Genomic DNA, 25,866 nt, shown 5'->3' on the forward strand with positions numbered 1-25,866 from the left:
CCCAGCTCAGACGGCTGCAGGGATGGGGGCTCAGGCTAGCTGGGGTCTGTCTTGTCCTGGATCAGGAGTTCCATAGTGGCTCAGTGGCACAATAGGTGAGGGCCAGGCCAGGCCTCTGCCAGGACAGGGGAGAGGAAACAGCTCAGTCAACATGCACAGGGCAGAACTCAGGCTCTGGGTCTCAGAGCACCAGCACTTACCTCTAGCTTTCACAAGCAACTGTGCCCTTAGCCCAGAACACCAATCCCCCCAACCCAAACAATCGAAGGCCCAAGCACCACAGGGTAAAATAGACAGATATATTTATATTATCAAAAAGTATCCAAAGTGGGGGAGGGGTAGCAAACAGCCACAGCCTGGGCCTCCCTGCAGCATACACCAGAAGTGGGCTGACCTCCCCAAGTCCAGCTTTTTGCTTATAGAGCTTCCCATGAGCTCCCTTCCAGACTCCCCAGGAGTTCTTTCAGAGTAGCAGCTTTCTGCCACTCTGGAGCCTATAGGAAGGGGGTGGGCTCCCTCCCAGCGGGGCCCCAAGACCTCTCTTGCAGAGCTCCTGATTTCTGCCCATCTCTCCAACACCACAAACTCAAGGAGAGGGACCCTGGGTAAGCAAGCCAGGTCAGGAGCATTGCATGACTGGAGAGCAGGGAAGGGCCCCTCCCGGGAAAATCCCATTGTCAGCCCATTCCTGCCCAGCCAAGGAGCCTGTGCTGCAGTCAGGATGTGGGCTGTGGGTACGGCTTCCCCGTGTGTCCCGCTGGTTCACACCAAGCATGCAGAGCACGAGGGTGTCCGAACAGGAAGGCTTCCTGGTGGCAGTGACAGTGTCCCAGAGCCAGAACGACTCCTATGCTCAGACATGACGGAGGAGCTGTAGGGAGTACAGAAGCCCAGATCCTGTTAAGTGCTTTGTGACAATAAAAGGGACCAGGCAACAACAGAGCAGATGCAGAAATGTCAGCTGGGGTTCCCAAGGCCAGATGGGGGGGGGGGGACAGAAACCCAGGGAAGGGAGTTTTGGGGCTCTGAAAGAAATTAGTCAAGTGAAGGCAGGCATCCAGCCAGGTCCTCAGGTCCTCCCCTCCAGCATTGCTCACAGGGACCAGAGCCACTTACAGAAAGGGGGTCGGCAGTGAAGGCTGCCACACTCCGGCGCATTTCATTTTCACTGCCACGAAGAGGGATCAGCGACACACTGCCCATCCGGACCTCAGGCACTGCCCGGGACACTCGAGAGGGTTCTGAGGGCCACACCAGGCCGTCATGCTAGGGGACAAGGAAAGCAGTGCTCAAGTCTGGGCCACACCTCAGCTTGCAGGCTCAGCTCCAGATCCACCCACCCTTCTCAGAAAAGCCTCCGGCTAGGATCTGAGCTGATGCTCAAGGCTGATATGAGAAGCAGCTGTTTGCAGATGACCGTATCCCAACACAACCCAGCCAGCCAGATTACTCAACGGCTCCCATCTCCGGATCCACAGACCTCCCTAAGAATGCAGCATTAGGAAAATCTTTCCCCTAGAAAACACTGTCTGTGCCTCCCCTTCCCAGAATCAAAGAACTGCACAATCCACCATTTCCACCTAGGCCTCGACTATCCGGAAGCTCAGGGTTAAAAGAATATAACTGCAGGAAAGAACTCAGGCCAGAGCCCTGGTAGTTTTGACTCCCTTCACCCTAAACAGTTCTGAACTCTGTTGAACATATGTTCTAACTCATCTGTTTCAAGTCTAAGCAGCCTCTGACCTTGCTCTGGCTCTGGGGTGGTCACCCAGCCCCTGCAGCAAGCCTTCTCTGTGGGTATGGCTCTGCTCCCTGCACACAGGTGCTGAGGAAGCCAAGAGACCCCACCTCAGGCTTAATCCTACACTTTAACTCTCTTGAAACTCAAGGTCTAGTTCAGCTTCTTGAGTGTGCTCTCAAAGCTCTTACAGTCTGCTGCTGACCCATTGCAGGCCAATCTCTGGCACTCCTGGCTTCTCCCCTTGTAAGTGATGAACGTGATAGTTTGAGTGAGAATGGCCCCCATATAGGCTCCTATTAAATGCTTGGTCCCTAGATGGTGGAACTGTTTTGGGAAGGATGTGTGGCCTTCTTGGAGGAGGTGTGTCACTAGAGGAGATGCTTTTAAGTTTCAAAAGCATTCCCAGTTAGCTCTGTCTGTCTGTCTGTCTGTCTGTCTGCCTTCTGCTTGTGTCTCAGCTACTGCTCCAATACTATGGCTGCCTGACTGCAGCCATGCTCCCCACCATGACGATCAGGGACTCTAACCCTGTGGAACTATGAGCCCCCAAATTAAATGCATTCTTTTATAAGCCTTCCTTTTCTTTTTTACCTGTAGGCCTTTGGATATGCTGTTTCCTCTGCTGGGAGCCACTCCCCACCAGGTGAATCTCCCTGTGCTGCCCAGAGACCTAATTCCCATGACACCATCTCTCTGCTGCTGTTCCATTCTCTACAGTGAAGCCTGTTGAGGAGCCCCCTGCACCTGGTACCTGTACAGACAGGAAGGTGGCAAACCACTCCCGGAGTTCCATCTGAGTGTCACAGCAGAGGTACCTGCAGAAGGCACAGGCCGGGTTGCTGCTGAGGGCTTCAGAGTAGGCATTTTGCCAGCCCCATCTCCCCACAGGCCCCGAGAAGTGAGCCCCGATTGATCCTGCCCATCTCCCTTGGCCCAAGCCTGAGAATGGGGGCCCTGGCTCACCACTGCTGCTTCTCATGCTTCTCTGTCTCATGCACCACTGTGAAGCCCCAGCTGCAGAGAAGAGCCAGAGAAGGTGTCACTTGGCACTTGCCAAGACTAGTGAGACAGAGCCCAGCAGCCTGGGCAGAGCATAAGCAGAGCCAAGGCTTCCCCAGTGCAGCACACTTAGACCACTGCCTCTTTCTCTCTCTCCACCCCAATCCTGGGCCTGAGATGAGGATGCTACATGTGCCTAGCATGCTGGAGATACTCAGTTCTACCGTTGGCACCAAAAACCAAAAGACCACCTAGCCATACTGATGCCTGCCCAAGCCTACTCAAGAATCAGAGTCAACCAGGCACAGCCAACTGATGAAGAGAAAGTTAGAAAGCCAAGTCATGTGACTACGGTGCCTACCAGTCACAGTGGCATGCATCACTTTTCAACTTACTAAAACATATATATACTCAGGGTTGGAGGGCTGTTCAATGAGAGGGCTTGCTCTGCAAGCATGGGGACCTGAATCAAATCCCTAGAAATCATACAAAAAGTTGGGCATGACTGTGGGTGCAGAGACAAGCAGGTAGATCCCAAGGACATGCTGGGCCAACCAGCCTAGTTCAAACACTGAGCTTCAGTGAGACCCTGTCACAAGGAAATGAGGCAGAGAATGATGGAGGCGGACACTCCAAGTCCTGCTCTGGCCTCCACACAAGCATGCGTGAGTATGTACACCAGATGCTCACTGGCATGCACCACACACACACAACCCCCCCCCCAAAAAAATCCATAAACTTACTCTCAACAATGCTAGCAAGATTCTAACCCAGACCAGTGATTCTCAAACATGAACAAGCACTGTTACCTGGACAGCCTGGGGAAACATTGAGACCTGGGCCCCACTCACAGAACCCCAAACTCAGAAGGCCCTGGGTGACACCTGAAAAATCTGTGCTTCTATGGTATATCCAGATGATGCTACTGGCCAAAAGCACTGTGACTACAAAACGACAACACTGCCCCCCTCTCCCCCTGCTGCCAAGCTGTGCCTTCCTATCAGTTCAGAGACTCCTAGCCATAGGCCTGGCACCACAGGCCTGGCTTACCAAGTAGGTGGCCGCAGTTTCTTCTTTACACCCAGGTAGACTTTGAGGCTCTTGACAGGCCACTCCTTCTCAGGCCGGTGACTCTGGGGGGACATTTCATCAGTCAGGTGGGTACAGTTAGAAGTAGCTCTCCTGACTGCACAATGCCTTCCCCACCCCTGGCACCTAGCTAGGCATCCTGGAACAGGGCTCCTCCTCCAGGAAATTTCTCACCAAAGCCCTCCCTGTTCATTGTCCAGCCATAGACACTGATTTCTGCAGTAGCATCAGACAGTCAACCCTCAGTCCCCAGGGTAGCATTCCAGCTGGGAGGTCCAGGATAATGATTCCCAGCCCCTGCTGCCTGGAAAACTGGAGACTCACCTCACAGCGTAGACCTGACTCAGATACCAGCTGGAGGGAGGTTTCTGGGTGCCCTCCTCCACAATACGTGGAAGCGGGCCCAGGCCGTGTGAGAGCCTTGGTTGCACCCTAGGGTCTATATTTGTCTCAGCCACTCATTAGTCTCCCTCCCTGCCTTACATGGAGGCTTCAGGGTTGACCGTGTGAACAAAAGCTTAGGGACCAGCAATCTCTAGCATTTTGGCGCCATCAAAAGGCCAATGACCCAAGCTGAAGCTTAACGGCTGTTCTGTATGATAGGCCAGAGGGAGAAATTCCCAGTGGTCTAAGACAGGAAGCAAGAGATCCATATACCAAGGTGGGGAACCAGATTATTGACACACTTGCCTGGCCCCCACCTCTGCATATATGGTTCTGGGCTTGGAAGGAGCAGGCTGGCTCAAAGGCAGAGGGGACAGGAGCAGTGACCCTCAAGGAAGATGCTGCTTGAAGGTCACTGACCTTCCTCCTCTTCTGTGAGCCATATGCTTAGAGCCCTCCCCTTACCAGGCACCTGGAGCCAGCAGGGGCACCAGGAAGGACAGTAGGGGAAGGAGATGCGCTTACAACTGCAACTGGGGCTCCAAAACTGAGCCACCCCCACCTTGGTCCCCACCATTGCTCCCAGCCATCCCCAGGCATGGATCCTCAGCAGGAGAGAGGATGATGGGTTTCAAAACCAGAGGGCCCTTCTGTGTCACCTCAGGGATATGGCCAGAGGCCCTGTATGATCTAAGGCCTCATGAAGGAGCCCTAACTTTCCTATAGTCAGCACCTCACTCAACAACCATGACATCTCCCAAACAGCCTGGAACACACCTGGCTGCAGCTGTGGGAATCAAGAAGTGGGGTGGACAAGGAAGCTAAGGCTGTGGGAGGAAACGGGGTGTGGGCAGAACACAGGGAAGAAGATCTGCCCCTCTCACAACAGGCAGAGGCAAAGCTGAGGCACTGAAAAAGTCAGCTTGCACACTAGGAGGCAGAAGGAGGAGTGGGAGACGAGATAGGATGCAGGCTGGGAACAGAGGCTCCTGCGAGGACAATGGGGTGGGAAGAAAGGCCTGGAAGAAGTCAGGCAGGATGGGAGCAGGGAAAGAATCTGAGCAGAGTCAGGCAGAAGGCACAGGCCTGTGCACAGCAGCACATGGCAGTCCCAGTCAGGGCAGGAGATTCCAACTCCCGCATCTGGAAACACAGCCTTCAGGCCTCATTTCCCTAGAACTGTGGTGTGTGATATATTTGTGGACAGTGGGAGGGTGGGGAGGCAGAAGAGCCAAGACTCTCCCTTTGGAGACTAAATCCTTTAGGAACTGCACTTCCAAGCAGCTCGGGGTTCTGGCACCACTGAGGTTCAAGGTCATGGGCAAGGAATAAAATTTATGCTCATGGTTCCTCATGCTGATACTATGGTTTTTCTAGAATATGCCTTTCTCACGTGCTCTGGGGTCTTAAACAACAGAAGGTCTTGTGATGGGGACTGAGAGGCCACAAAGCCTGCTTGGTATGAGACTATCCTAATTTCAAGTAATCTTTCCTGTGGCCCCTTAAACTAACTGATGTCAGGATCACCAGCACTTTAGTGGCCTAGCCATGGGCTGGTTCTGCCAGGCAGAGGCGCTGGAGTCACGACAGCATTGCCTGCTTACATTGACAGCCTCCTGGCTAGCTCCCAGAGCGCTAAACTGTCAGGATACAAGCCAGAGGTCAAAGCCTAACAGAATGGCCTTCATCCTAGTCTTCCATGAGCAAAGTAGCCTTGAGCCTGTCCCTTAGCCCTTTCTCACCCAGAAAAAAGGTAACTTCCTCCTCTCGAGAGTAGGGCCAAGTACTAAGTCCGGCTCAATAGCCATTAGCCCTGTCCCTTCTCTCCAGGCCAAGGGATCAGCAGCTGCCTTTCAAGGTGCCTCAAGGACCCTTCTCCCCTTCCACCCACACAGATGGCTTCACTCTGCTCCACCAGACTAAGGAAGCACTCCTAGAAGGAGGGCCAGGGGAGTTAACGCCCTAGAACCATGGTGGGTTGACTGCAGGGGTGAACAGAAGTGAGTGAGCGATCCATAAGGAGGAAAAGACAAATGGAGGTGCTTGCTAGGAATCCAGGCAGCATGGACAGAGGGACAAGGTGCAAAGACACAGAGATGAGGATGCTGCAACATCTGACCCATCCTCCACAGCAGCAGATCAGTTCCCGTGTGCTCAGGAGATGTAGGGGGCTGGAAAGGAGACTGTGTTGGAATTGCTTCAGGACTTCAGGCTGGAATACTGGGCTTGTCACTGCACCTCTACTGCTCTTTTGCATAACCACCTACACTCTGTGCCCTAAGGCAAAGGTGGTACCCACAGGTATCCACAGAAGGTGGATTCTCAGCTGAAGCGAGCCAGGGGAAACCCCAGGCAGAAGTTACAGGCTGGGAAACCTCAAGAGGAGAGTGGAGGGCTCTCATGGGTGGCAAAAGAAAGCTGAGCCACTAGCTAGGGAAGCTGGGTAGGCACAGCCATCCCTGATAGAGAACGTCTTGTCCCAGTTTGGCACCTCAGAGTCAACAGTGTCAAAGGCATTCAGACAGCCACAGCACTTTGTCTAGGTCTGGAAGGAGGGCAGCTCTGAGAGTAGCAGAGGAGATGAAAGAAAAATCTTAGCCCAAACGTGGGTCTCTATTGCTGACTCAAGAACTACTTCTCTGTATACTATGGAAAACTCTAGCATCACACCAACAAGGGATCCTATCTTGAGGAAAAGGTCTTGGTTTGGGGTTAGGGATGAAGGGTGGAGTTTAGGCACTGTACTCCAGGGTAGGAGCCAGTGACCACTGGTAAGAGAACAGGGAACCATGCCTGGAGAGAATTGGGAGCCCTGACTGTGTCCCCAAGCTCTACCCGGCTCGCCTGGCCCCAGGTGGTGTAAGGCAAGGCAGCTGGCAGCTGGCCCACACAGCTACTCACGGTCTCAGGGGCCCCGCTCCACGGCCTTTGGCTCTGTTTGATAGAGGAGCAGGGTTATGGAGGGCATCATCCCAGTCTAGAGTCTGGACAGACTATGTAGTGATGTAAAGGGGAAGGGGAGGGGGATGGCAAGGGCAGAAGATGGGGTTCCCAAGGGGTCTGGTCTAGGAGAACACCCGGCTTGTGGGCAGAGTAGATCAGGAGGGCTGTGTCCTAGGAAGGGGCAAAGCAGGCATGGGTACAGCTCAGGACTGTCATTATGGGACATATTCTTGTGAGAGCTGTGACAAACCACAGACACAACATTGGAGCATGTGTATGACGTCATGGCAATCATATTCACTCCGAGGCCTCATGGGGCTAGAGGCTTTGAGTAGCTACTCAAGGCCACAGCAGGAGAATACACATCATTGTCAGCCATTGTGCTGCCAAGACACTCAGATGGGACCTCACTCTTGGAGACCAAGGGCATCGTTGTGTGTGAGTGCCTGAGCACACATGGATACAAATGTCCATCATAGGGCTTACCCGAACCTCCTTGTAGAGCCGTAGGCAGCTGCTGTTGAGAATGAAGTAGCGATCGTGGAAGCCACCCGAGGGCAAACCCAGACCCAGGAGGCTTCGGTCTTCACGGAACTTCATCATGCCATGCTTGGTGTCACCCACACGGCTGGCTAGGGGAGGACTGGAGTGAGCATGGGCTATACTATCCCACCTACCGGCCCCAGTGCCCTACTTCATGTCCCAGCCTCCATGAAAGCACCCCCCCCCCAGTTCCCTCCACCTGAGTTGTTCTGCCTTGGTGCCACCAGGTCCTACCCTGCTTCTATATGGAGGTACACATCACCCTATATCCCCTACGGGTACCACTTACCCAAATACAACAACATGGACTCCATGGACTGGTACTTCTTGACCACCAGGTGGCTGTCTATGCCCAGCCCATGTACAATGGGCAGCACCTTCTCCGCGTAGTGCAATGGGCGCTCTGTGGAGAGGCCACACCACTGTCACTGGGTCCACATAGCTTAATGCCAACCAAGGGCAAGTACATGGACACATGTCACCTACACATCTCACCATCTACCAGCGTCCTAACATACCATAATTATGATTATCCTTTCCATAAGCCAGCTTCTGGCTTGTCACACCTAGTTATAACCAAAACCAACCCTGTATTGTCACCCATGTGTCCCCAATAAGCACTGTCTCTGCTCAGACCAAAATTGTTCCAGTTCCTTCCACCCTCACCAGTTAAATCTGGTATGTTCCTCTGCACTGTCCCACAGTTCGGCTTCTGCTTGGATTAAGACCAGGACCTTCCAATGGCCTCCAGCATGTACTCTAACTTCCTGTCACAGCTTTCCCAATCTAGTAGCAAACAGCAGCTTCTCAAAGCCCTGTCACTAACCACCAGGCCCCATGTGGCTGCCTCCACCTCCAGTCCCAACCTGTGTTTCCTCATCTCTTGGAAGGCTCAGCTCAGGGCTAGAGCTATTGTGCTTGCTGGGAATGCTTGCCCTGTCTTCACCAAGTCTCCCTTACTCTTCCTCACAGCAGGCTCAGAGATTCCAAAGCCATCGGTCCTGTCATAGGCTCTGCAGACAGCCTGGACTTTTCCTTTAAATCAGTTTGCTAACACCAAGACAGTTGTCTGTTTCTGGGAGTGATCATGATATAAACATTGCTATCCCTTACCTGAGTGAACCCTGTGGGCATAAGGACCACTGCCTGGCTCCTCAGCCTAGTACCTGCCACTCAACAAAAAACAGCTGATGCATATGTCCACCTCTTGTCCCAATACCACTCCCTTCACCATAAAAGGCTTCAGTTAGCCACTCACCACCATAGACAGGGTTTCCCATCACAGCCATCTGCTTGTATGATCACTAACCACCACCTTCTTTGCCCAAGAATGGTATTACCCTGCAATCCTGTTCTGCAAGCAACATCATTCTGACACGTGGGAAGGCATCATCGTGACTGGTACCACCTATCCCTCCCCTGTCCACTATCAGCCCTATCACAGCCATCACCAGAACCTGTTAGCTGCCTGTCACCACCAGCATGGGGACCCCAATGTTCATTAGCATGTCAGCAAAAATAATCATCCAAAACCTCTGGTTCCCAAACTGTAGGGAACAGGAGGAACGAAGGCTAGGCTGAAGGCCATCCATGGCCACTCACCTGCCTCCTCCTTCTCGTTGACCTCAAAGCAAGTCCAGTAGTCCTTTTCCCTGATGCTCACATTGCGGCGGTCTAGGATCTCCAGGGCAAGCTCCTCTGCTGTCATGGATGCCGGGATCTACAGAGACCCAGGAGAAGATCAGCTAGCCCCAAATGTGTCACCAGCTTCTGTTGGGCCACAATCTCCTATGATTCAGGCACCAAACCCACTCTTCATTGGGTCCACTAAGCCCCAAGATGCAAAGAGGAATGTCTTTGGGGAATCCTCATACATCTCAAAGTAGCCATCTGTGGCTGTCCCTGGCCCAGCCTGGCTTAACAGACCCCCCACCTTGACATGCTGTTCAGTCTCCACCTTCTTCTCCTCCAGGTACACAGTGCAGATGAAGTCACCAGCATGCTGCAGGAGAGATGGGGTTCAGTTAGAGGTACGGAGAGTAGTGCTAGCAGCCAGCCCAAGCCTACCCAAACCCGGGCCTGCACCTGGGTCCCACTGGCAGTGCCAGCCACTCGCATCTTCACAATGGCAGTAACTTCCTCCCTCTGCTTCCTCAGCTCCTCCTCGTCCACCTGGGAAGGGCCATATGGTCAATACCATCTGAGAGGCTCAGCCTTGCCCACCCCTCCCCTCACTGCCCCTTCCTTATCCCCCAATCCCAGCTGGGACTCACACTGAACACCACCACATAGTGGTTGATGAGGTCTTCCACCACCTTGCCGGCCTTGTAGTCCTGCCCATCTGTCTGGAAGAGTGTGGGCCCAAACACAATAGCCAAGTTGTGTGTGTTCATTTGGTTTGTGTCTGAGAAGCACTGTACACTGGAATGAGAACAGAGGTGAGCGATGATTGAAGAGCCTGGCCCAGAGCTTTGCCATTCAACTTCTCAATTCCCATCAGGCCCAAGACTGGCCGAAGGACTGAAGTCAAAGAAGATAGAGTGGACCCTAATTAAGGAGTGAAAGGGACACATCTCAGGCCCTGGCAAGGCACAGGGCTAGGAAGCGAGGGCATTTGGCCTCAGTAAGTTGGCCCCAAACTGGCAAATACCCCATGCCCTGTATCCTGCAGGAAATAAGCAAAGCTACAACGTCCAAGATCAGGGCAGTCATTGGCTGGTCGCCAGGCCCACCTGCATCCCAGGAGTGGGCAGCCAGCCAGGTTTGGAGTAAAAGAATCTTCTCCACCCATCCACCCAGAGCCTCCCATCAACATGACCCCTCACCAGTACAGATGGCTGATAAGGGCCTTCACAGTAGCCCGGTTGACAGGGGGCAGATGCACAAAGAGCTCTCGGTACCTGGAGATCTTTTCCTCCTCATCCTCAATCTCTGGGTGGGGGGAGATGGACTGGGTTAGAAACTGGTCACCAATGCCCCCTTCCAGCAGCTTTGCCTCTCACGATGGAGATAGCATTCCAGGCACCTAGCAGGGACTGGGACTTCTCCACCCTCCACCTCTAAGCAATCCCGTCTCCATAGAGCATGACTGAGAGCATGACTCAGAAGACTGAGAAGCAGAGTATGCAGAGGAGCTGGGGCAAGCCTTGTCCAGAATGTGATGGGGACATCCTGAGGTAGGGTGGACAAGGCTGGATGCAGACAGCAGGACCCACCAGAGGCCTCCAGCCAGGCCAGGCGCTGCGCACGAGTGAAGAGTCCATCAGGCAGGTCCCTCAGGAAGCGTTTGAGCGCAGAGGAGACATCATCCACATGCTGTTCTCCCTCTTTGAGGTGCACAGAGCGTGCATCCTGCCGCAGGCTCTCTAGCAGTCTCTGGGTCTTAGAGGTCTGACCACACTTGCGATAGATACCCTCTGAGGTCAAGCCTTGAGAGGGAGTTACACCACTCTTAGAGACATCCTGGACACTGAAGACTGGGCATCACCAGAGAAGGGGAGTGACTGGGCCATGGGGGTAGTGCTCACCACACTGTGTGATGTAGTCTACACAGCGGTACACAATCACTGGGATGTCTGAGTCCCCAAGCTGCTGCTCTGATAGTGTGTCTCCCAAGCTGGCTGCTGCTTTCTGGATGGCCGCTAGCCAACCCATGAAGTCCAGCCGCCTCTCACCCTGGAGGTACAGTGTCCTGAACCAGAGACAGTCACTGTACCACCAGTCTGTCCCTGTGTCCCACCTCTCCCCAGGCTGTTGGACTGCCCTCAGGCTTCTCCAGGCTCCTCAGGGAAGCTAAGGCTCACCTCCTCCGCTCTACCAGCACTAGAACTTGGTTCTCGCTGTCTCCTTGGATAGCTGTGGAGAGGCCAGTCAAGGTGAGGCCCCGGCTTTGTTTATGACCCCCAAGCTGCTCCCCCCTGAGGCCCTCTGAGATCACACTCTTGGGTTCCACCCTCCAACCTAGGGTGCTGAGATGTACTCCAAGGACAGGAGAGGATGTGGGAGGGCAGGCTGGGTCATCTGGGTCATCTGACCTCAGGCCAGAAGAGAATTCAGTCTTCCAGACAAGGGCTAGGGGTTGGGACCTGGGACAAGGAGCCCTAGAGATGGGGGAACCAGGCTAGGTAGGGTACACGTACAAAGCTCTTGCAGTCTCCGGAGCTGCAGTGGCTCTTCCCAGGGCCCCTCTGGGAAGACAGCCCGGAGCTCAGAGCCAGCCAAAGCAAACCAGCCTTCCTGGGCCTGCTGGAGGCTCAGACCAGCTTTGTAGGGTAGGCGCCCAAGCCGCTCAAAGTCCCGGGCTAGCAGGTCCTCAGCCAGAGGAGGCACAAATGCCTAGTTGGGGAAACAGTGGGAAGAGACAATGTAAACACAGCATAGGCTTCTGGAGATACCCAATTTCAGCTCCTTGGCCACTTCTTTTCCTCCTCCCCTAGGCAGATCCTAGCACAGTGACAGAACTTTGGTGTCATGTCCTGCTTTGTACCCATTTGTATGTGTCCTTCTCTTGGGATGCCCCTTCTCTGGATTCCCATAGTGCCCACATACTCAGCTGTCTGCTACATCATTGGATATGCTACTGTCTGCCCCACTCCCATAGAAGCAACAGAAGACCCAAGACTGGTACAGTCTTCAGGGCTCTGGGCACTGATCTTCAAAAGCCATAGAGAACTCATCAAATGCGCTAATGGGGGCTCTCAAGGCACAAGAGGGCACTTGGCTTAGTTTCTAAGGCAGATCTCTCCTCTGTAGCCTCCTTGCCTTTCTCGCTAGTCTGATTGCACACCTGCAAGGCTCACTTTCCTGGAGTCAGCACTGTCCACACTATGATGGCTCAAAAACTTGCCCCCCATAGCAAATATCCCTTAGGTACCAGAGGGCTGCAATCTATGTCTCCCTTGACTTAAGAGGTCTGTCCTAAGTCTGCTCTACCTCTACCTAGATCCTGCCCCATCAGAGATGGAGGATCTGGGATTCAGTCAGAGGTCCCACACTATCTCTACTATATACCTGCCCTGCTAGCCCAGGCCCACCTTGGCAATGCACTTGACCCATTCTTGAGCCAGCTCTGCATTCTCCAGCCCAAACAGGTACAGCCGTTCTCCCTCTGTGTACACCTCAAAGGTGTGCTCAAAGCTGCAAATATACAAACCAAGATTCATCCATCTAGCCCAGGGCCCCCCCTCCCTTAACCACCACTCTCCACTCCCTGCCCTTGTCAGGACCCTTCCCCTGACCCCTCAAAAGGTAGATAAACATCCTTGGGCTGCAGCCTCGTGGGATGTGTTGTGTTTTACAGTCCTTTGTGTGTGGACCTATGTCCTTCTCTGGGCCTATGTCCCTGTCTCCCCAGTCAGAAGTTGAACTTCATAGGCACTAGTAGTTCATGGTGATGGCCGGGGATGCTCACCCATGGGTGTCCAGAGGGGAAACTGCCAGGCATACAATCTCACTGGCCCGAATCTCCCCATTGGGTGTCACTGCCCGTTCATTCTCGAAGTAACTCAGGACCCCATCACTAAGGACACACCAGCGCCGGCTGAACTCTGGGAAGAAGTTTGGCAGAGGAACCATGAAGAAGCAAGCCCCCAGGTTTGCTGAAAAGCACTCCTGCCTTTTTTCCTGGGTCCCTGATCCCTCCAGACCTACAGGCTCTTTGTTCTAACTCACCGCTTCCCTGAGTATTCCTCCAGCTGCAGACCTATGCACCTAGTCCCTACCTCTCCCCACTTTAACCTCTCCATGAACTTTTGGCCTCTACCTTGGAGGCCACAGGTGATGGAGTCTTGATCTACTTCTGTTTAGATGTTAGATGCTTAGATGTTAGATTTCACGCTGTCCCCAGTCTCTAGGGCAACCTGTATCTCGCAGCCTGGATCTGCCCACTGTCTGCCTCTTTGGCTACTCCTAGCTTCTGTCCACCCTGTCCCTCTACCTATAGTTCCAATGGCATAGGAAGTCTTAGAAGCCCACCCTGTGCCCACTCTGCTTTGCCAGATGCTGACCTCATTCTATAGTCTGTCTCCTCCTACAATGGCTCTGAGGATGCACAAGATCCCCAAAGGGAATCTGGACCATGGAAGGTAAGAGAAACACCAGAACACCCATGCCAGGCTGGCTTCAATAACTTTCAACACTAGCCTCACAGTGGCTCGGAGCTTCCTGGCACCCAAGGTGAAACGGATGACTCGGGGTGGTTACATAAATGACATTATCAGGCAGAGGAAATGGACCAGGAGCAGCTCAGGGTTATACTGTCTGGAAATCAGAGGGCTTTATCTGGGGTACTCCAAGAAGGGGTGCTGAGAGAGGCTTTAAGAAATGGCCTCTCCCCTAGCAGGTTCTTCCTCATCCTGTCTGTGTGACCCAACACTTGCCTTCTGAGGACAATGTGCCTCCAAACCTGTCCCCAAGGATCTATTCTCCAGAAGCAACCAGCCCTACTATGGTCTCCTTCACTCTGCAGATGTATGTCAAGTTCCCACTGGGTACCAGCTCTCCTAGGGTACTCAGACTACATGTATACAAATATACACAACTGAGACAGGTGTAGTGGCACTGTCTATAATTTTACCTACACGGAAGGCTGAGACAAGATGGCAGCTTGAGTTCACAAGTTCAAGGCCCAGGCTCTGGGGAGCACAGAGACTAGTCTTGTAAAGAAGGAGGGAAAAAACAAGACTAAAAACAGATGGAACAGTAAGAAGAAAAAAACAGGATTGAAGGTGACATGCAACACTGTATAAAGTGGCTGGGGATGACATGATATCCCTGTGGACGTGACATTTTATGGGGTATTTGGGGAAAGCATTTGGGGCAGAGAGGTGGGTATGAATCTGTCATGTGTGACAAAGCAAGGAAGTCACAGAGCTGGGGCAGAATCTGGGGAGGGGTGTCTGTGCTGTTAGAGGGTGGGTAGGTGACAGAAGCTCTTGGGTGATGGGTAAGGGCTACAGGTTGTACTTGAAGTCAGGGAATAAACGGAAGGCAGCTGAGATCTGAGAGGGATGGCGGCACTCATATGCAAGTCCTCAAACTTCCTTCCATCCACATCTGGAATACACCAGCCCAAGACCACACCCAGCAAGGGCTCCATACAGACTTCAGGCTTGAGGAAACTGCAGTACCATACCCAACCCCCACCCTGGCCAGCCCATTTCTCAAGCACCTACTATATACAAGAGGCCAAATCCAAAAGATTTTCCAGGTAGCTCTGCCAAAGTCCACTTGGCACCCTGGGGTCCACCAGCAGAGCCACCCTAGTTTCCTGGCCCTGCAGCCAGGCTGACACACTGTGGGTCTGGATGGATATGGTTCAGCAGCCCTCACCTTCCCGGGCACGGCGGTCCTGCAGAGGCTTGCCGGCAGAAGCTGTTTTGTACAGGAAGCCACTGTGGCTCACAGTTGGCAGGATAACGGAGTAGTGCTTTTCCAGAGGCTTCACCGGGTCCAGCCGAGGGACCTCTTTGGAGTGGAAGAAAGAATGGTGGCGGTCATGCTGGGTGTCCAGGAGGTGTCCTCTGAGGCAAGACTCAGGCTCTGGTTACAGCCCTACTTCCTCAGCTCGCTACCAGCACCCTCAGGCTCCTACTGCCACCTCCAAGGTTTTGAAAAGCCACATCTGCACTTCTGCCTGCAAGAATGTCACTCCATTCTCAGGGCCCAGCTCCAGTCCTTCCCATCTTAAGCCTCACTGACTCCCAAGCACACCCCACACTCCCTGTTGGAGACATAGAGCCAGGCATACTGGAATGAGGGGGCTTTGGGCCAACTCAATAACATTCCCTAGAGAGTGGTTTGTCCCAGACAACACAAAGGCCAGTGAAGTAGCCTGAACCCAGTGGTCAGCACTGAGAGGTCCTGCTCCCTAGCCCAATCTAGCTGGGTGGTCTCTTGTACTTCCCTAGACACCTGGGTTCTCTCCAGCCCAGCACGCCCCACCCACCCGTGGCCCAAAGCCCAGAGCCCCAGCCATTGAGCCCCACCCTCAGCCTTAGGATGTTGCCTCAAGAGACCAGGTCTGGGCTACAACCAATGCATTCACCCCAGCAACCCCCTCTTCACCCACCCCAAGAATGAGAGCCAAATGGGACCCAACCCAGGTCTGTGATGGAACTCCACCCAGACTAAGCAGAAAGATGACAAGGCTGCTGTGTAGGTCACACACTCATGGCAACAATCCTCCTCCATGGCAACACACACACAGTCCCACTGCACATACACAAACCCCAAAGCCTTAACACTCCCAGAGTGAGGAAAAAGAACGTAGGCAGCTCCAAGGTTCATCCTGGAACAGATGCCACCACTAAGGACTCACATTGTAAGTCAGGACAGAGCACACGGATAAACAGTCCCAGAGATACAGACACAAAAGGGCAGTCACAGAAATCATGTGTTCACTGACCCATAAACCCCAAACACACCCCAAGTACCATGCTGCTGCCCCAGGGACCACCAAAGAGCTTCCATCACAGCTTGGGAGTGGCCTGCAAATCCAGGTTCTCAGCTGATATGCAGTTTCTGCCAACACCCCTATAAACCTCTCTAAAATGCCAGACCCTGTCAGCAGAGGACAGACTCATTGGCCACTCACCTGTGCTCTGGTTATTCCGTAGAAACTCCATCTGCAGAGTCTGTCCAGCCTGCTCAGCGAGAGCCAGGGGTGTGGGAGCTGCCAGGTCTCCTGAGAAGCAGCTGACCCCAGCCCCACAGCCCAGGAGTGCCTGGGTCTCAGCCAGGTCAGTGGTAGTAACTGCAGCACACAGGGCCTAGAGGAGAGGAGAGGGTCAATCCAAGCAGAGGTGGGAGGTGGTGGGGTGGGGGTAGGAGCATGCAAGAAGGGAGGGGGGAAGGGGAGGGAGGCACCCAAATCTGGGTGGACCATCCTCAGACTGAAAGAGACCAGGGCTTAGGGAAGCCAGAAGAGAAGAAAAGAAAGGCATTCGAGTCGGAAAAAGAAGAGGAGAAGGCAAGCCAGGAAAGCTGGGCAGAGGCTACCCAGATGAGGCTGGGGTCCTAGCCACAGGGCCTCACCCTGTGGGTCCTGGGGCACAGCTGCTGGTCAGGCTGCAAGGAGCCCCTGGAGGATCTCAGGCTCTCTCTGCCTTGCAGCGGGGGCAGAGGGCGGGACTAAGGGTTGTAGCTAATTCCTCCCACATTTGAATTCCTCACTGCCTGCCCAGCCCTCCCGACCAATGGGAGCCACCACCCTTCTGGCTTGTAGGCCAGACTGGGCCGGGCTGAACTGGGGGCTGGACGCCTAGGTTCTAAGGAGGTGGAGGCCTAGCTTCCACAGAGCTCTGGGAGCTAGACTCAGCCTGCCTGGATAGGGTTGCTTGGAGGAAGAGCTGAAGGCCACGCATAGGTCACAAATGCCACCCCACTGCCTCCGAGTGAGCTGTCCCCCACTCAGGCCTGAGCCAGATCAGGGTCCAAGACTTGGTTCTGATCTTCTGGGATCTGGGGCCCACATGGAGCCTCATCTAGAATGGGGTGTGGATGGGGTGGGTCAGAGCAGTCCAGCTGTTTTTCATGAGCCTGACAGGAAATAGCATCCCCATCAAGTTCACTCCTTTTGGCAGGATTCTGAAGGAACAGGACAGGGTGCGGGAGACAGAGGAATCAGGAGGAGGCAGCCAGATGCTGAAGACATCTGGCACTGGACCAAGAACCAACCAAGCCTGACTCCTCCCTACATTGTCCTAGCATTCCTTATGCAGGCCCTGCTGCCCTCTAGGTCTCAGGTCCCCCATGTGTTCACAGCCTTCTAAGCTGATGGAAGAGATGGACAGATAGAGGAACAGTGACAACGAAGAAAGGGATAGGTTCCAGGGTCCCTGACAATGCAGGGACAAGAAGGCTCAAGAATCCCAGAGATTCGGTGTGCTGACCTTGTCCAGCTCCTCTTGGTTGCCGAAGAGTGGGTGGTAGCGGCGGTACTTGCCCTCTCTGTACTTGGCCTCCAGGTGATACCGTCTGGCACCGGGGCTGCTGCTGGGTTGCAGGGCCTCACTAGGGGGCACGTTGGCAGCCCAGAAGTGGTTCCCAGGGCCATTGCCCAGCTGTAAGAAGAGCTGTGGGTGTGGGCAGGAGGTGAGAGGGGCAGCTGGCAATGAGAGGTCCTGAGATGATCAGGCCACATACCCCAAGTGGGAGGGGGGTCAGGAGCAGCTAGGTCTGCTGGTGGCCATGGTGCTCTTGTTTGAGGTCTGGGCTCTTGGCCCAGATGGTCTCAGACAGTCTGACAGGCGAATGCTTGAGGCCTGGTCTCCGGGGGCCTCGCTGCTGTCTCACCCAGCCCCACATCTGGAACTCTGCATTCCTGAGGCTGTCCCAGTGAGGGGTGGTGTCTAACCTGTCAGCCAATAGGGTAGGTGGAGACTTCGGGTCTATCTGTCCCTGACATTCCTCTCTGGATGAGAGGGAGTGGCAGTTTCTAGGAGGTGAAGGGGGGCAGCATTAGGGGCAGGATCAATTCCCCCTTCTATTCCATATTCACCCTATCACAGGCATTTCCTGAGCAACCCACTTGTTTAGAGTACTGGGGTCACAGCAGAGAGCAAAGCAGAAACACTCCCTGCCACTATGGACCTGCTCAGGCATTTTTTTTCCTCCCTGGGCCTCGGTGTCCTCATCTGTACCCTGGGTATTCCAATCCTAACTCAGGATTATTGTGAAGACAATTCATTAACAAAGGCCACATTCTCTACATTGGTTGCCAAACACATAGTGGGGGCACATGAAATGGATATGCTGGGAAGTCCCCAACTTAGCAGTGAGGTCCTGGGTGGCAGGTTCTTGGGTCTGGCCTCCTGCTGCAGGTTCCCCATAATAGCCATCAAGCACGCACGCACGCACGCACGCATGCACGCACGCATGCACACACGCACCAGAGAAGTTTAAATGCATAGGTTTAAATATAGGTACACATGTGAGCCTCAAATCATGCATCATATACACACTTTGCACATGAATTCAGGTGCAGTGAAAGCTCAGAGGTGCTGAGGGGCGTGCACAGTGAAGAGCCCAGCTCAGCTAGGCCATGGGGTGGAAAGGAGCAGGCTGGGTGGCCAATATACAGTAGTTGGGTAACCTTAGGCACATTACAGCCCAATCCAGGGCTTCAGTTTCCACATCAGGACAACAGCTGAACTATATCATGGGTCAGCAATTCTCTAAAAGGTCAATAATAAGTTAGGTTTTATGGAACACATACAGTTTCTGTCAAATACTTTTTTTTTTTACAATCCTTTAAAACTGTAAAAACATTCTTAGTACACTGGCCAGCTTGCTGATTTTGCCAAAGATAGGCTTTTCCAAAATCCCCACCCACTAAATTATCCAGAGGTTCCCCTTGCTCCAAAGTTCTGAGATCAGTGAGATGAGGGATGGAGGGCAGCAGAGGAGAGGGGAACCCAAGCATAAGTGACAAGCAGGGCATGCCCACCTGGATGAGTGTTTCTGTCCACACCTTCCTGTCCATCTTCAGGCTCCGCACCTTGGATACTCCAGCACCCAGGCCACGGTGCTCCCCTGCCACGAGGACCAGATACAGTTCCTTGGGTGCAACCCTTCCGGTGAGCTCACAACCATCCCCGTGTTCCTCAGTCAGGCCTGGAGCTAGTCTGCAACTCCACTTTGGCATGGCTCCAGAATCTGGTCGCATGCATATTCATTGCTCACACCTTACCAGGGCTCCCTCCAGCCACAGTGGGCCCTCCAGGACACTTTGCAAATCCCTGCTCCACACCATCAGCTGCTCTGGTAGTAGGTATAAAGACCCATCTGCTCCCCTGCCATCCCCAACTTCCCGCCTCAACTCTCTTCCCCATTCCCCGATATGGCCATGCCTTCCTGTCATTCAGGTCTCAGCTGACATGTCACCTCCTCAAAGATGTTCCAAACAAATGACACCTTCACGTCCCACCTCTTGCAATTGCAATACTTTCATTGGCTCCTGCGTTTTTGGCCCTTTCCATTGCAATGCAGCTGCATATGAACAGGACATGAGCTGGCTCTAGGTTTCTGTCCTCAGTGCCCAGAACAAACCCTGGTACACAATAAGCATTTAACAAATGCCAGTGGAATGAAAGGAAAGCCTAAGGTTGGAGCTAGAGTAATGAAGCTTGTTCAGCTACAAGTCCCAGAGTGAGAGTGAGCTAGGGACACTAGGAATACCTGGCTCAATCCCTGGCCCTGCATCCATGCACCATCTTCCATAGAGAACCATGTCCGCCATAGTCAGCCTGTATCAGTTCCACGAACTGAACTGACACTTTCCTTATGTGATCACCAGCGAAGCTGCCTTTTATCTGCACAGACCTGGTCCCAGGGCCTGACATCTGCCCTAAAGTCCCACAGGCCTAGGGGCTCTTCTCAGCTTACTGACTCACTCAGATCTGTGCTTCCTCCTGAATTCCCACATCAAGGTCCACCCCACCCCCAGCAGCCTTACAAAAAAAACAACCAGCCGGGCACTGTTGGCTCTCAGGATAATCCAATGCCCAGCATGCAGTAAGTAGAGTCAACAGATGAAATACACGGTGGGTCCCACCTTTTTCGACTCCCGCCCTCCTCAGCCATGTATCATGGAGACTTTCATATGTAATTTTCACACCACCCTAGAAGGTCTTGGAGCTTTCTCTCCCACTCCTGGATGGTACAGCAGCCCCACACCCCCACCCACCCACCCACCCAGGTCTCCAATCTCAGCTTCTGCCTATAAGCGAGAGTCTGGCCCACAGAGCTGACCATGCCCCTGGGTCTCTTGCCTTTACATCTTACATCTCCTCTGGCCAAAACACTGGCTCTTCTCTCAGCATGAAGAGCCCTGGTGGGCCTGATCTCCTACATGCGACAGGGACACCAGATTCCAACGGGCTAAGCTCTGATCTAAGCTCACTTACTTGCCAGGTAGCCCTGAAAAAAATCCTTTTTCCCTCTTTGTCTGTTCTCATCCCTATGAAGAGAGTATAACCATGAATTAAGGACCAAAGGTCACTGCCTGAAGAATAGCCAATAATGTTGGAGCAGCGTTAGGAATAAGGGCTCCAGGACCCACCAAATACACCACCTACAGCCCAGGGGCCAGGCTGTCGCACACATACCTACCTGCACAGCGCTTGCAGATGACAACGCAGAGATTGATGGAGGCCCAGTCAGGCTGGGGAGCCCCACAGTCTGCACAGAACCTGTTGGCGGCTACAGCCCAGATGCGCTCGGCCACCTCTGAGGTAGACAGGGCCTCTGCGATAGCTCCCTGCATAGCCTCCAGCCACTGCTCCTTCTCCAACTCTGAATCAGCCGAGAAGCTAGGGACACATAAGTAGGGAAACTAACTGGAAAGGGCCTGGAGGGATTGGAGGGTCAGTCTGAGGTAGGTGTGGCTTGAGCTCAGGGTCAGAAGAGATCATCTTGAGACTGGTAGGAAAGTGAGTATGACTAAAGGAACCACAAAAACTAGGAATAAAAGGGGGAATCAGGAAGACATGGAGACAGAAAAGAAGGGCTAAGCCAGGTGATGAAGCGGTGGATGTTCAGGATGGAGAGGTCAGTATGGAACACAAGCAGAGGACAGGAGAGCAGATGGCAGAGAAGACAACAGCAGCCAGATTGGGACAGGCCTGAGCTAGGCAGAGCAAGCACAAGGTACCTTAGAAGAGAGGAGCACCAAGCCAGGGCTTATATGGGATAGAAGACAGAATACAGAAATGTGTGTCGTCTCCATCTTCACCTCCTTCATATCCCAGCCCCAGGTGTGACTCCATCCCAGAAAGAACTCCACTGGGGGTCCAGTGTGGTGGACACACCTTTAATTCCAGCAGAGGCAGAGACAGTGGATCTCTGTGAGTTCCAGGCTGGCTTGGCTTACATAGTGCATTCCACTATGTAGAGAGACCCTGACTTAAAAAGAAAGAAAGGAAGGAACGGAGGGAGAGAGGGAGGAAGGGAGGGAGGGAGGGGGGGAGGAAGGAAGGAAGGAAGGAAGGAAGGAAGGAAGGGAAAGAAAGAAAGAAAGAAAGAAAGAAAGAAAGAAAGAAAGAAAGGAAGAAAGGAAGAAAGAAAGAAAGAAAGAAAGGCAGGCCATGGGCCTGATATATAGATCCCTGTCATGGTCTCCTGCTCTTCAGGGTGGGAAGCTCTATCTGGACAGCAAATGCAGAACTGTCTTCCTTCCTTCCTACAAAAGCTCCCTCTGAAGCTGGGTAGTGGTGGCACACACCTTTAATCCCAGCATTTAGGATCCAGAGGCAGCTGGATCTCTGAGTTCAAGGCCAGCCTGGTTTAGAGATCGAGTTCCAGAACAGCCCTGCTACAAAGAGAAACCCTGTCTCAAAAACAAAAACAAAAACAAAAACAAAAAACCCTCCCTCTGGTTCTTTCTCTGTTGCTACTGTCACTACCAACTACACTTCATACAGAAGTGTCTAAGAGTCCACACCACTCATGACCTATCAGCACAGTCAAGGAAGGGGTGGAAGGGGTAATGGCCGTGAGCGCCTCTTTGGGAGAGGGGCTGAAGATGGCCTCCACCACAACAGCCAGTAGGGGAACTCAAAGGCTGCCAGGGCCTCAGAGAAGCAATAGATGTTCACACTCCATTGCACCAAGTCCTGTAGGCCAAAGCGGGGAGGCCCTTCCTGCTGAACATCTATCAGCCTCAAAAGGTGGGTGACAGTGACAATTACCAGGGGAGCACAGTGGCCTCTGCAACTGACAGAAAGGGAAACCCCAAAGTGGCTAGCTGCAGCTGTTGTGGTCACTAAGGATTATGGCAAAGAATTACAGAGTCAATGTCATAGGATATTTCAAATAACAAATAGACAAACACCAACCAGCTCTTGAGGTCCAAGGTCACTATCCTGCTATCACAATGGACATAGTGAAGCCACTAAGACTGACAATCAAAGAGTAATGAGGCAGAGACCAGAGGATCTGCCAGGCTTTGGCCAGGTTGGTGACAGACACAGAAAGTGGAAAGCCAAAGTAGAGTACAAAAGAGGTAGAGAGCGACAGGCTACATGAGGCAGAGAAGGGTGGTGAGGGAGATGTCCCAGGAGCTAACAAGCACACAAGCTTTGAGCATAAGCAGGTTCTGCTGGAGAACCCACAGGCTCCAGGTTGGGGATAGCCGGGTGGTACTATAGAGCAATGCCCAGGGAGAGGGTAGCAGGCGCTGGCGGGACACCTCATGAACAGTGTGATGGGCAAAAAAGAACAGAACCGGCCAGACAGAGATGGGCAAAGACTTCTGACAGACTAAGGCAGGTAGGTGAGCAAAGCAGACCTGCTCCATGGTGTAGGGCTGGAAGGGAGGGAACAAGAAAATACCAAGAGGATGCTAATAAGCCAAAGCTGGGGCAGGGGGCTCACCTGAAGATGCGGTAGGGGGTGGTTAGGTCAAAGCTGCGCCGGTCTACTTCCTTCACGTTGCCCACATTCATGTCTATGAAGGTGATACCAATGCCCAGATGGAACTCCTGAAGGGTGGGTGGGGAGGAAGGCAAGGCTGAGAGCAGGACTTAAGGTACATGATGGGGAATAGGGAATGGTGGTTCCTAGGAACCTAGGAAGGAGGAAGGATACCAAGCAGGGACAGAAAGAAGCTTGGACTGGGGTGAAGGTGGAGGTGGCATAGGAGCTGAGTGGGACAGGATGGAGGAGGGGTACCCAGGAGCTGGATGGAGATGAGCAACAGCAGACAAGAGGGGAAGAGGAGGCATGCAGGCTGGACAAGCTGGAAGGGAAAATACTGGGCTTGGGTCCCAGCAAGACCAGAGAGGGACCAGATAGACAGGAGAGGGGCAGGGGACGGGGACTGTGATGACCATAGGCATGGAGAGCTCAGTAGCATGGTAAAGTCCTTCGTACCTCCAGATTCTTATAGAGTTGCACTTTGTCCCCAACCACAGCCACATAAAGTTTATTCTTGAAGCCTCGAAGCTCCAGGCTGCCAGCGCGGTCAGGCTGCTCAGGGACTTGAACTCCCAACACAGAAGCCCTGGAGAGCCGAACATGGCCTCGCTGTTCAGCCACTGCCTGTTGCAAAACCTGCATCCACTCATTCCGCTCCACTGCAAAAGGGTGAAAAAGTGACATTTGAATTCAGCTGACAGGGAACCCTGGGGCCTCCTGGCTCTAGGCGCCGCAGAAATCGCCTCCCAAGGAAGCCCACCGGTTTGGTCTGTCACTTTTCCAGATTTCTCTGACTTGGACAACCTAGGCCCCAATGTCACTTTGTCTGGCTTGCACTGAGCTAGTCACCACAACTGTTGGAGCCTGCATCCCCTGTGTGTGCTGATATGTGGCTCTGTGGGGCTAGGGAGTGTCTGGGAAGGAGCTGGCTACAGTCAGTACCGCTTTCCTTCTCCTCCCCAGACCACACAGGGACAGTGCCTCCCTGGGTATGACGTGTAAGGGAGTAGACATACATTGTTCCCTTCCCACTCTCTACAAGGTGACCAAACTTACAGTGTACACACACACACACACACACACACACACACACACACACACACACACAATCCTACCATCACTCTCTGCCCGGAAGGCGAAGGTCCGATTATTTGTGATCACTTCAAACTTCTGGTCTCCAATAGCAGCTACTCGGCAGATGCCGGCTACAGGGACAAAGCGCTTCGAGTAGGCATCCTGGGGAGAGAGAGTTGCATTTCAGAGTGGAAACCATAGAGCCCCTTGCCCAGCTCCACTGAAATGATGGCTGCAAGCCTATCTTCTGAAGTTGGCCAGGGATCACTCTGTGCTGGCCCCATCACTGCCTTCAGCCAGCCCACAGACCAGGACCCCACTGAGGGTCAGCTAAGAACTAGGCCTGAAGTAATAGACTTCATGGGGCACAGCCTAGCCCTAGACAGAAGCAAGGGTCAAGTGGAAGAGTGATGGAGCCCTCACCTTGTTACTGTCAAAGTATCTCAGGTAGTCAGCATCCAGTCTTACCCATCGCTTCTGATAGATGTAAGACCTGAACAGGCAGGGCAGGGGTCAGCAAAGATTGGGAATGAGAAGAAAGCTCCCACCATTACACCCAGTCCCCTCTCCTAGCACCTAACCAGTGGTCACCAATGGTTAACATGTGTGTGGAGGGAAAACTGATCAAATAATCTTGGGCCCCTCTGATATTTGGATCCATGACACCAGTATCCAGAGCATGCCCTGTCCGCATGCAGATACTAGAAGGTGCTGGCAGGCCTCACTCACCCCTGTGGCGGGTTCTTGTCCAGCCAGCCAGCCTTGATGACCGGCGTGATGGGGGTGGAGCCCCCAGGCAGCTCATCCATGGAGTGCGATGGGAGATCAGGGATCAGGCCGTGTAGGGGTGGGTTCAAGCCACTGGTGGGCCACCCGCCACTAGGACAAGAGAAGGAAAGGAGAGCAGCGAAGCTGAGGACTCCCTCTGGCTACAGCTGTGACAGGAGGGCAGGCTAGGTTGGGCTTTGGAAAGGAGGGCAGCTGAATGGGGGTACTCACTTGGGGATACCCTCATAGTCATGGTCATCCTCATCTTCGGCATCATCCCCAGACAGCTCCTCCCCTTCGCTCAGCAGGCTAGCCACCCGCACGGCCCGTGGGACTCGGCTTGGCAAGGGCTCCTCCTGGCCCCCCAGGACCACTCACTGTCACATTTTTTCCCTCAAACCCCAGATCACACCCCCAGCTGCCGCATCCACTCTTCTACTCCATCCTCAACCCACCACTCAGCACTTTCACTTCTGTTTCTGCACCCCTCCCCCAGCAGCTGAGATCACACAGGGACCAGTGTGACAAGGTCAGAATTGGTGGCGAACACTGATCTAGGTCAGGGAGAAAGACAGAAAGACAGGAAAACAGAGAAAGACTCAGATCTGGGGAGACACAAGATACATTCAAGAGAGAAGGGGGACATGAGGACACAAAAAGTGAAACAGACAGACGGACAGCCACCCAAAGACACAAATAGCAACAGAACACATACACCCAGCCAGAGCAACCCAAGCCTGGAAGAGAAGCCATAGATAGACCAGAGAGCTGGGGACCCCAGGATGAGGTTCTGGGGTTGATTCCCATATGGTGAGACAGTAAAGGGGATGGGGGTGGACCCACTCTACTAGGGGAGGAGATCCTGGGGTCTTTAAGGCCAATGGGCAGCTGGCCCTCCCTCCACAACACAG

The 25,866-nt window shown here is 53.5% G+C and overlaps 1 protein-coding gene across 6 annotated transcripts in view; it reads right to left on the reverse strand.

Moving 5' to 3' along the window:
* Positions 1–285: 285 nt before the first annotated feature.
* Positions 286–25,866, reverse strand: part of Arap1 (ArfGAP with RhoGAP domain, ankyrin repeat and PH domain 1) — a 61,311-nt gene continuing 35,730 nt past the window's right edge. For 3 of the 6 annotated variants that reach the window (XM_027407823.2, XM_027407824.2, XM_027407827.2), the window contains 30 exons: positions 25,187–25,311; positions 24,917–25,066; positions 24,611–24,680; positions 24,229–24,349; positions 23,570–23,772; positions 23,072–23,178; positions 20,810–21,009; positions 19,146–19,231; positions 17,590–17,772; positions 16,293–16,467; positions 15,029–15,163; positions 13,110–13,245; positions 12,733–12,835; positions 11,839–12,034; positions 11,503–11,554; positions 11,227–11,390; positions 10,915–11,127; positions 10,525–10,630; positions 9,973–10,120; positions 9,785–9,871; positions 9,633–9,701; positions 9,302–9,419; positions 7,989–8,102; positions 7,643–7,788; positions 7,115–7,147; positions 3,791–3,873; positions 2,705–2,755; positions 2,493–2,556; positions 1,117–1,266; positions 286–871 (listed from right to left, as the gene is read on the reverse strand). In XM_027407823.2, the coding sequence (XP_027263624.1) occupies positions 854–871; positions 1,117–1,266; positions 2,493–2,556; positions 2,705–2,755; positions 3,791–3,873; positions 7,115–7,147; positions 7,643–7,788; positions 7,989–8,102; positions 9,302–9,419; positions 9,633–9,701; positions 9,785–9,871; positions 9,973–10,120; positions 10,525–10,630; positions 10,915–11,127; positions 11,227–11,390; positions 11,503–11,554; positions 11,839–12,034; positions 12,733–12,835; positions 13,110–13,245; positions 15,029–15,163; positions 16,293–16,467; positions 17,590–17,772; positions 19,146–19,231; positions 20,810–21,009; positions 23,072–23,178; positions 23,570–23,772; positions 24,229–24,349; positions 24,611–24,680; positions 24,917–25,066; positions 25,187–25,311 (3,606 nt within the window). In that variant the 3' untranslated portion in view covers positions 286–853. Of the gene's footprint in view, positions 872–1,116; positions 1,267–2,492; positions 2,557–2,704; positions 2,756–3,790; positions 3,874–7,114; positions 7,148–7,642; positions 7,789–7,988; positions 8,103–9,301; positions 9,420–9,632; positions 9,702–9,784; positions 9,872–9,972; positions 10,121–10,524; positions 10,631–10,914; positions 11,128–11,226; positions 11,391–11,502; positions 11,555–11,838; positions 12,035–12,732; positions 12,836–13,109; positions 13,246–15,028; positions 15,164–16,292; positions 16,468–17,589; positions 17,773–19,145; positions 19,232–20,809; positions 21,010–23,071; positions 23,179–23,569; positions 23,773–24,228; positions 24,350–24,610; positions 24,681–24,916; positions 25,067–25,186; positions 25,312–25,866 lie in introns of those variants that run through there. The other 3 variants (XM_027407826.2, XR_003483851.2, XR_003483852.2) reach the window with 3 other exon arrangements.

Source organism: Cricetulus griseus, chromosome 3 (genome assembly GCF_003668045.3).
Source record: "Cricetulus griseus strain 17A/GY chromosome 3, alternate assembly CriGri-PICRH-1.0, whole genome shotgun sequence".
NCBI classification, from domain to species: domain Eukaryota; kingdom Metazoa; phylum Chordata; class Mammalia; order Rodentia; family Cricetidae; genus Cricetulus; species Cricetulus griseus.